General features: G+C 39.2%; 1 protein-coding gene across 1 annotated transcript; it reads left to right on the forward strand.

The window, feature by feature from the left end:
* Positions 1-4,592: 4,592 nt before the first annotated feature.
* Positions 4,593-9,651, forward strand: zranb2 (zinc finger, RAN-binding domain containing 2). Its single transcript, XM_041040939.1, has 10 exons — positions 4,593-4,729; positions 5,423-5,475; positions 5,567-5,675; positions 6,011-6,093; positions 6,183-6,259; positions 6,480-6,635; positions 7,037-7,197; positions 7,712-7,771; positions 8,319-8,468; positions 8,691-9,651. The coding sequence occupies exons 1-10, from the start codon at positions 4,674-4,676 to the stop codon at positions 8,746-8,748; spliced, it is 963 nt and encodes a 320-aa protein (XP_040896873.1). The 5' UTR covers positions 4,593-4,673; the 3' UTR covers positions 8,749-9,651.
* The last annotated feature ends 523 nt before the right edge of the window (positions 9,652-10,174 follow it).

Raw genomic sequence — 10,174 nt, forward strand, 5'->3', positions numbered from 1 at the left:
TTTTCTCTGTCCATCTGTCAATTTCCCTTCACTCTATCTATCTTGTTGTTTCATTTTTCCGCAAGAATATACAACATACAATAAAAAGAGCACAGTTTGATTTGTGAAATATTATCAAATGTTATCAGGCAATATAAAACTGTGAAGATGTTTTTGTGATTTATGTTTCACAATTAATTAAAGGCTGATCCATTTTCACTGTTATATTATTAGCAAATGAACGTAAACAGCTTTGGCACAAAAAGAATATACATGTTACAATATCTCTAATTACACTCAGTTAAGCTGTAACACAAGGATTAGAAGATAGCCTATCTAATGTTCTGTTGAATTCTGCATTTCTTTTTTAATTCACGTTTTAATAACTCAGAGATACAAAGGGGTGAAGTGATACTCACTTCATTCTGCATAGGGATGGAGCACGAAGGACACTGATTTCTTTCCTTTTCCAGTGGTCCCCACAAGTGGTTTCACAGCAATTAAACAAGAGTCTGCTTGACAGACCTGACAAAACCATTTAAGAAATGATATTGGAGACACTGGCCTTGCCGTAACAGAAGTAGGGGTTTAGGTATTGCATTTTGTACTGTAACACAGGCATCATCAAGCGAGATCACCTCTGGCCCTATAAACACTTTATCTGTGGAATTCTCTGATTCCATTTTAGGAACAACGTCTGGTCTCGGACTCGGCGCTAACATCACTCCTCCAATTCTCTGGCCTGTCAAGATCTGCCAGACTTGACACATTGATATTGTCAGCAAGAAATGCTCAAGATCACCTGCAAGCTCAAGGTATTGTGGTTGTCTCTGCTTAAAAACATGCCTCTGTTTAAAGAACATGATTTTGGAGTGGTTCTGTTTCTTTATGGGGGATCATTGCCCAACCTTGGAAACAGTTTGTTGAAAAAAAAATTCTAGCAGCATGAGTTGCTTCAAACAATAATAATCAGTAGATGAATGCTTAACTTAAAAGAGCTTTAATGCACTTACACAATCAAAACTGATGATCCAGTGGAACTTGCTCTATCTTGCATTTTATTACTGCTAAACAGTAGATTTGTTACTTGCACATTTTACACATCGTATCATGCTTTGTAGATTGCTTTTACAAGAAGCAGTGAGACTGGATTGTGAAATGCATGCTCTCTGGCTCCCAAAATGAATGTGCTTTAGTGATAAGGACCGGATGAGAGAACAGAAGATACGGCACAATGCAGCGGCACATCTCCCAGCTCGGGCTGTTTCACTGTGCAGTAGTCTGCGTTATATAATTCTGATGGGGTTCGCTGGCGCCTCACAGTTCAGCTATCACCTCTAAAGTGTGAACATAGGACCACCTCTCTGGTTGTGAGACTGTCCTCTGACAAATGTGCAGTAGCAACAGACAGACATAAAGACATGCCCCATGAGGCCAGAGTTTCAAATTACATCTAGTTAACAAACAGCCCCACAGCTGACTTTGTTTGAGAAATACATGTTACTCCCATGATTAATGCTGAATCATGATATTGAGATAAGAGTGGTGGGTGGAGCACGCCAGCATACACCAGCCTCCAACTCTTCACCCTCACTCTGCCCCTTTTCACAGGAACAGCTCCCTGCCATCTGTCAGTATTGGAAAGCCCTGGTGGCTTGCAGCAGGTTTTTCCAAACCTACATACATGGCTGCCTTTCCCTGTCACAGAGTCTGCTGTGCATGAACCTTCATCCGTAACCAGCCACTGGGCTAGAAAACGGTGTCAGCCAAGCCAAAGCCTCATTGACACCCATGAAAAATCTCTCTTAGTAGTGTTATTGACCCAGGACATAATCAGATGGTGGGCTGTACACTGGCCAGAAAAGGACACAGTGAAGTTAAGAAAGCATTACCGCCAGTAAAGCCACTTTAAGGTAATTGGACATTGTTTACCTAAGTGCTATTTAATTGCCTGACTCCTCTCTGAATCTTTCATGCGACTCTGTGCTGCAAACAAACTTACCACAGCATCGGCAATGTCTCCTTATTAGTTATTCATGGCTTCATTTGCTTCATATCTCTCCTCATTCTTTTCTGTGCATCCTGAAACCATGCAGAAAGTACATCCTCAGCTGAAACCTGTGAGTAGAGATGGCTCCTGTGCTGTCTGTGAGAAGAAAAGACATTTTCTGAAAAATGACTTGAAGAAGTAAACAGAACTCAAACAGAACAGAGAGGATGCCTTATCATAAACAAATAGGAAACTATGTGTTGAGACTATAACATGAGACTTCTGGCCTCTGTGTAGAATGTTCTGAATTATACTGATGAAGGTCCAAGAGTCATTTCCTTTAACAAAAAGGGGCTGAATCATAAGATGAGCCTTTCTCGCCTCTGATACCTTATCTTTGCTGGCCCCTTGTCCTAATAAACCTTGTGTGGGGCTCATAAATCAAGAACACGTCTCCCTTACAGATACATGATGATTAAAACAATGTATGATTAAAAAATCTTGTTCAGTTCATCTCCAGTTAAGTAAACCCATCTTGTCCAAGACATAAGCGACAAGCTGCAGCAATAGCATTTCACCTCTGTCAAAAATAAGCAAAGGGGACAGAGAGCAAAGAAAAGAAAGTAAATAACTGCAGTTGAAACACTAAAACAGCTACTGGTGTGGCCTCCGGGTCACGGACCAGCTGTGACAGCGACCTCCAAGGGTCTTTGACTTTGACCGACGGCAGATTGGGTGGACAAGGGCAATTCTAGAGCAGCCTAAGCTTTGGTGTCTGCTTAAACTGTAGCAGTTGTTAAGTATTAACAGAAGAGAAATATCTGCAACTTGCAACTTAAAGCCTTTCCTTCCTCTTCATTAATGGAATTTACAACATATGGCGTGCTAGTTCCTGCATGTTAGCTAACCTGATATTTAGAGCTGCAACATTATCTCATCTGGAATTATGAAATGTTTCGTGTCAGGGTCAAGTAAGTTATCACTTGCATTAATATTAACTGATTGGTTCCTGTGAAATGTCAAGCATCTGAAGAAAGGACCGGACCTGAACTTTAGAAAATGAGAGCTTTTTTTCCTGTAATACATAAATAATAGTTTGTAAATTGCATCCACATTTCTTATCTACCTGTAGGATTTCAGAACAGACCAGACCACTTTCCCCCTGTTCTCTGAGTTCTTTATGAGAGATTGATGCTTTGCTGATTGGTCTGCAACCGGCAGGCACTTCCAACTTGTGAATATTTCACAAACACAATCAATTAAGGCATAACAAGAACATTTTATCACGTTAGTCATGTGTGCTTCTGCACAGCTGTAAGAATCAACATTTTTATTTTAAAACCATTTTTGTGTGCCATATTTTGCGTGCAGGTCTGGCATCATGCAACATTCAAAGTAATTATTCACTAACAAGGTAACAACATAACTCATCTATATTGTACTGAAACAAGTGTCCTAAAAGCTTGATGGTATGTGTCAAATGAATTTGATTAATCTATAAATATTACTTTGCATTGCAAGAATACAGTAACAATTTCTTACATTTTTCTTTTTTGACAGTGACAGAAAATGAAGAACTGAATCTGCAAAAGTCACATAAAAATTGCGAATCTCAATTTAATCGTATTTACTGCTGTTTTAGGTAGATAGACTATTATTCAAAGGAGGTTTAGGGCTACTACTATATGTATAATATCAGATAAATTTGTACGTGAAATTCAGAGAAGCACGTGAGCAAGCACATTCTGAGCCCTCCTGATGTGACTTTTTTTTTCATTCCGTAACCTTACACAGCCCTGATCTAGATGAACTAGCAAAATCATTGTGAGCCTGCAAGCTGATGACATGGACCAAAATAAAACAGGTGGGTCTGTGAGCATGTGCAGCACCAAATGTTGGCATTAACTGCCATCTAGTGGCTAGTATTGACATTGTAGAAAGACAGAACAAGCAAGAACAGTTCAGGATTTCAAACTGCTAATATTTGGATTCTGAATTTCTAAAGATTGGGTACATTGTGGGTAGAGTCAACAGTACTCATCAATTAGTGATCAACCAGACATGAGCTCAAATAGTGTCACCTGGACATCCACTCTCTCTGTCTCCGTCTTTCATCTTTTAGTATTTAAAGGTGTAGGTGGAACAGAGTAAATCAACAGAATGCAGACTTTCAGTTTTTAAATCCAAATATCCCAATACAAAATGATATAGGCTATACCTATAGGGATGTTAAGTGTGTATGGTATACAAGAGTAGGTTTTATAATCACATTGTTCTGCAGCCTTTTACTGTTACATTTGTAGTAAACTGTCATCTTTTATATAATTATAATACTTATTTGTATTGTTTATAATATTTGCTTCTTTTTTTTTTTTTAAGAAAAACGGGTTTGTTCTTTGTTAGTGTTGCATTCAAGTGCTTTCACGAATATCTAACCTTACGTACGTAACCTCACTTGTTGAGGTTATATACAGAACAATAAAAGTGTTCTTACACGCCTTCAGAAAGTGGTTTTGGTGCCCAAATAATGTACTTGGAATAATGCTGTGCCAGTTTCCTAATTACTTGCAGGAAAAGGTGACTTCGTAGAGCTACGAAAAGCACCTGAAGGCAGCAGTGGAGGGATGCGGTGTTGCTGAGCTGACTGCTTGAACACACTGAGCACACCCTACCAGGGAGCTACTCAGTATTAGGAGGCGCTAAAATGTCGGGGAAGAGTTTTCGAGTCAGCGACGGGGACTGGATTTGTCCCGATAAAAAGTAAGTGGTCTTCACGCATAGAACAAACTCAAAGTTTACGCACCAGAGGGTTGATTTTGGCCGCACGCGTCTGTTCAATTTGCCGGTCGCGCTAATAAGCGAACGTTAGTTAGCTTCGGCCCTCTAGCATTTGTTTCATGCTAACGTTGATTAGCTAAGTAAACTAGCTACCCTTTACCTTATTCTCTACCTCTTTCGCTACACTGTGTGCACAATAAAAACGACACGTCAATTGTGCATTTAACAGTTCGGATCTGATTTAAATTTTCGTGCCCATGGCTGTCGGGGTAAGTTGTCTGTGTTCGCAGACTTTGAAGACAGCAAGCTAGCTGTCTTTAGCATGTGTGGTTTGGGGTGAGGGTCTCCACTCACTATTGTGAGTGGTGTTTACAATGTTGTAGAAGCCAAGTGGTCATGAGTGTAGCTTTAACTTGGAGTCAGCAATATCATGTTGCAAATGGACTGTATTAAAACTGTCTGAAGTGACAAGCCAGCTGCAGTTGTCAGTGCACAGGCCTTTGACACCGGGTGACACAAGGAAAGACTACAAGCTAATGGTGTGGCACATGAAACATATATAAACCAACACTTCTCATCTGGCGATTGTTGCTTTTAGCTTTATAGCTTTTTTTAGCTCAGCGGATCCCCGAATGATTAACTAACAAGCTCAATTTATTTTATATACTTTTGCAGGTGTGGAAACGTGAACTTTGCTAGAAGAACTAGTTGTAACAGATGTGGCAGAGGTGAGTCCTTCTCTATTCAAATGATCTTATCTTGCAGAATATCTTCTTTTGGAGAGCTCCTCTACTAAGAAAAAATGTTTTGTTTCCACAGAGAAAACCACAGAGGCAAAGATGATGAAAGCAGGAGGAACAGAGATTGGGAAAACCCTGGCTGAGAAGAGCAGAGGCCTCTTCAGTGCAAATGATTGGCAGTGTAAAACGTATGTGTTTTGTTTTAATTCCAATGCAGATTTTGTGGGTGTCATTGTTAAGCACACATTTATTGTATTTGTCAATATGTGAATACATTTTCAGTTCGATCAGTGTTGATTTAAAGTCTGAGAGAACTGATCTATTTGAACTGATTGAAAACTGAGTGGGACCTGCAAAATCAAAAACATTTACCTTTGGGGCAGGTAGTCGGAAACTTTTTATTCAGGCAACACGTAAAACAACTAGGAATCTTAAAAAGAGGCTAAATAAATCCATCAGTTTCCCTTTTAGATATGATAAAATATTTAAGTTTGTTTTTCCTTTCCCTCTTGTTTTCATAAAGATGTGGCAATGTGAACTGGGCTAGACGGTCAGAGTGCAACATGTGTAACACACCTAAATATGCCAAGCTTGAAGAGAGAACAGGTAATGGAACAAATCTATAATCAGTCTGTTCTGCTTGTGCTTTTTAATGTCACTTCTTGTCTTATTTTTTCCCTCTCATCTGCTTACAGGTTATGGTGGAGGTTTCAATGAAAGGGAAAATGTAGAATACATTGAACGGGAGGAATCTGATGGTGAATATGATGAGGTGAGTACTAACAGGTACTGAATCATCAGTCAAGTGTGATGTTTGGAAATTGAAACACTTCAGCCTCATTGCAACTTTTTCTGATGAACGAGCATGCATTGATATTAGCCACACACTATCCTATGAGTAAAGTTACAAGTTTAAGTATTCTTTAATTAAGCTAGCATTTGCAGCTGTAATATTTACAAATATGGAATATGTTCTTTTTTTAATAATGCAGTTTGGTAGGAAAAAGAAAAAGTATCGTGGGAAGAACAACAGCACATCTTCCTCAAAAGAAAGTGAAAAGAAAGAAGTAGTAAAAGATGAAGATGAGGAGGAAGAAGAGGAAGATGATGATGATGAAGATGGTGACCTCTCCAAGTACAAATTGGATGTAAGAATGGTGACTGGAGCTTGAAATTGTTGAAAAATGTTAACCTATTGCACAATAACTAATGTTTACAACAGTTCACACTGTATTAACGCTGCTACCTTATCAAAACATATTGTTACTCTGTAAATATATTTCCAGGTCAAGCAATTTTCATATATATATATATATCTTACACACTTTATATTTATATTGTAGTAATGTTTATTTAGCTGGTTTTGTTTAGATTATTTATTATTGTATGCACATTGCAGAGAGAGAGAAACAACATTTCGATTCCCCTGTATGTCTGACATATGGTGAAATTGACAATAAAAAAGCCTTTGAAAATTCAAAAGAATAAATATTATACATAAAATACTACTCAATATGCATATGTAATATTTAAAACATTTTACCTCCAGGATGACGATGATGACGACGATGATGGAGACCTGTCAAAGTACGACCTGAACGCCAGTGATGAAGACGACAAGCCAGCCAAGAAAAAGGGCAGCCGCTCAGGATCATCCCGTTCCCGCTCATCCTCGCGCTCCTCCAGCTCCAGTTCACGGTCGAGGTCCAGGTAAAAGGGTACAGGTCAAGGGTAACTCCGGGCAAAATGTCAGTATCAGCTCAATCTTCCTTCTGATTTACTGATCAACATCAATTAAAATGTCCTGTTCTGCTGATTTGTTGTTTTCCCTCTTCTTACCCCCCCCCCACACCCTTTCTGTGCTGTAAGACATGCAATGTGCAGATGGACTCATCTTTCGTGATAATATCTTTTGTGTTGGGTTTTGAAATGTCTACGACTGAAAAGGGAAGGAATGCTGTATTTATATTGTAGCCTTGATCTTAAGAAGCGCACCAGGTGCAGTTTTTATTTAATGATTCACCTGCTTCAGTCTAATGGAATTGTTGACTACAGCTTTTTAGTTATCTTCTAGTTATGTATGTATTTCTCCAGTGACCCCACAGTTTTTGTCAGGACTGAGGTGCAGTTAAATATTTTGCCTGTGCATTGCCACATAAATCATGTCTGTAGCTGTGTTTATTTGTGGAAAATATTGGAAAGGTTCTGTTTTTTTGTCTTTCAGGTCCCGCTCTAGAAGTTCATCCAGTTCCAGATCTGGATCTCGCTCGAGGTCCCACTCCAGGTGAATGAGGTGACATGCACTCTCTCCCTTTAGAGAGTGTATGTGAGGGGCTGTAAGCTCCAGAACAGTCGTACTCACTAGTTTAAGTTTTAACAGAGACTGCGTAGTGCTTACTCCACTGCAAATCACTTTTTTTAAGCTGCTGATAGTCATTTCGTACATGAGGCCAATTCATAAACTGCTGTGATGGTTTTCAGTCACTTTGATCTAGGTTTGCTCCAGGTTTCAATTAGGCCCAAGTAAAAATACTACACAGTCTTCACTTGAGTTTGAATGTTACCAAGGCTCAAAAGTCTGAGTAGACATCTTGGGTCTTCATCAAGCATCTCTCAGGAGTGGCATTTGCTTTGCCCACTCAGTCAGTGTGAGTGTATTCATAAGAATCAAAACATTTCATTTGTTCAGTGAGCCTTACATCATCTTGGGTAAAATTTTCTCAAAACCTTACGTCAGTGCTCTTTTTCAGAGAAGCTTGATAAATACCCATCCGGTTGAAGCTCTTGCCTGAACCTTACTGACCTCAGTGCTTGGTTTATTCCTCCAAAAGATCCAGCTCCAGGTCTGGAAAGGGCTCCTCTCCCCAGAAGAGGTCCCGTTCACCTTCCTCCTCACCTGAGAGGAGACAGAAGCGCAGTCGCTCCAGGTCCTCATCTGGAGGGAGAAAACGGAGGCGCTCTAGATCACGTTCGTCCGAAAGGTTTGGGTTTCTGTGGAATACCACAATGGCACTGATTATTATTAGCCATCTGCCGCCTCGCTTAAGGGAATTCATATTTGCAGAAATATGTTCACAATTTGCCTTGTCATATTGTTTTGTGTTTCTATTTTATGAACTTGTAATTTGCGTATGCATAATTTAATATCAATAGCCGAACCTGCTGACCTTCTTCTTCTTCCCGTGGTGTTTGTGTGATTTCAGGCGCCGTGGCCAGTCCTCTGGATCCTCCCATTCTGGCTCCGGTTCAAAAAAGAAATAACTTTATTACAGCCTTTCAATCAAGAAAAGGAACCTTAGAACAAGTGCATGTTGTGTTGCAAGGAAAAACAACCACATCCATTGAGTATGCTGTTCATTTTCACAGAACCTCCAAAGTCTTATTTCCCTTAAAAGAAAACAGTGGCAGTGTGACTTCTCTCTGCTCTTACCCATCATTGACATGGTCCCTTTCAAAACCACATACACCCCCAATCTGTGACAAGTGTCTGTAACTATAGGTGTCCAATAAACATAAATGTTTGGTCCAATAAGGAAATCTGATATACTGTGAAGAGGCTGTATCCCATTTTAAGCCCATTCTGCTTGATATCTTCATGACAGTACATTTTATTCAACTCAGTAGTGCAGAAATTAAGTAAAAATTCTAATCACTTCTTTCAGCCAAAAAGAAAAATCTGAGATTCTATTGTAAGGTCTGTTTTCCTTTCTTTTTCTCTTTCATAAATACATTATTCATTTTTTTAATAAAAGGTGGAGTACTTAAGCACCATTTTACTAGACCAGAGATGTAGCAATGAATCTTGGCCCGTTTATTTTCTTACATATTTTGTTTTGTGTTTTCAAGGTAAGTATTTTACTTTTTGATATTTCTTGTTTTAAGTAAATGGGAGTAGGTCCAACATTTTTTGGTTAAAGTGTAAGGTGGTTTTGTTATGGTTTCTGATCTTATGTACACAGTTGTGGCCTAATTTAGCACTCACAGTTAATCCTCTTCATTTTTCATTTGGGAAACTAAATAATTCAATAAACATTTCTGTGCCCCAGATTAGTGCAACAACAATAATAACAGACGACCCAAGTTATGGTAGAAAGTGGCAATACAGTCTTTTTATTGGTGAATTAACTACACTGTACGCGTGTAAATAAAATCCTGTCGACCTCGTTTCTTGTTATTTGTGTGTTTGATTTTCAGTCGTTTTAAGGTAAGGATTGTCTTCGGAGACCTGGTATATTGAGCACTGTGTTAATGCTAATGCTAAGTGTGTCTGCTCTAATCCCTGCATCTCTATATGAAATGTATTGATTGAAGACAGTGCTGTAAAGTGAGATGCCAGCAAAGTTTAACATTAAGCCACTTACAGTTTATGAAGTTGTCAACTAACTGAGTTGTAACGGCTGATGACCACTAGTTCGGGAAACGACTGGATGATGATGTACGTTGTCTTTAGTGTTTGGCTAATGGTACCTGTGTTTCCCTTGTGTTGTTAGTGCTAACGTTAACTAGGTAACGCTAACGTTGCAGTTACAACGTAACGTTAACCGTTACCAGCGGTAACGGCAAGCACTTCCCAGCGAGATGACCAGGTATTGCTTAGTCTTAAAAACTACGTTAACTAATAACAGTGAAATATGATGTTTCATCGATTTGAAACCGGGTGATGCTAACGACGCTGAACTTAGCTTCG

Source organism: Toxotes jaculatrix, chromosome 6 (genome assembly GCF_017976425.1).
Source record: "Toxotes jaculatrix isolate fToxJac2 chromosome 6, fToxJac2.pri, whole genome shotgun sequence".
NCBI lineage: Eukaryota > Metazoa > Chordata > Actinopteri > Toxotidae > Toxotes > Toxotes jaculatrix.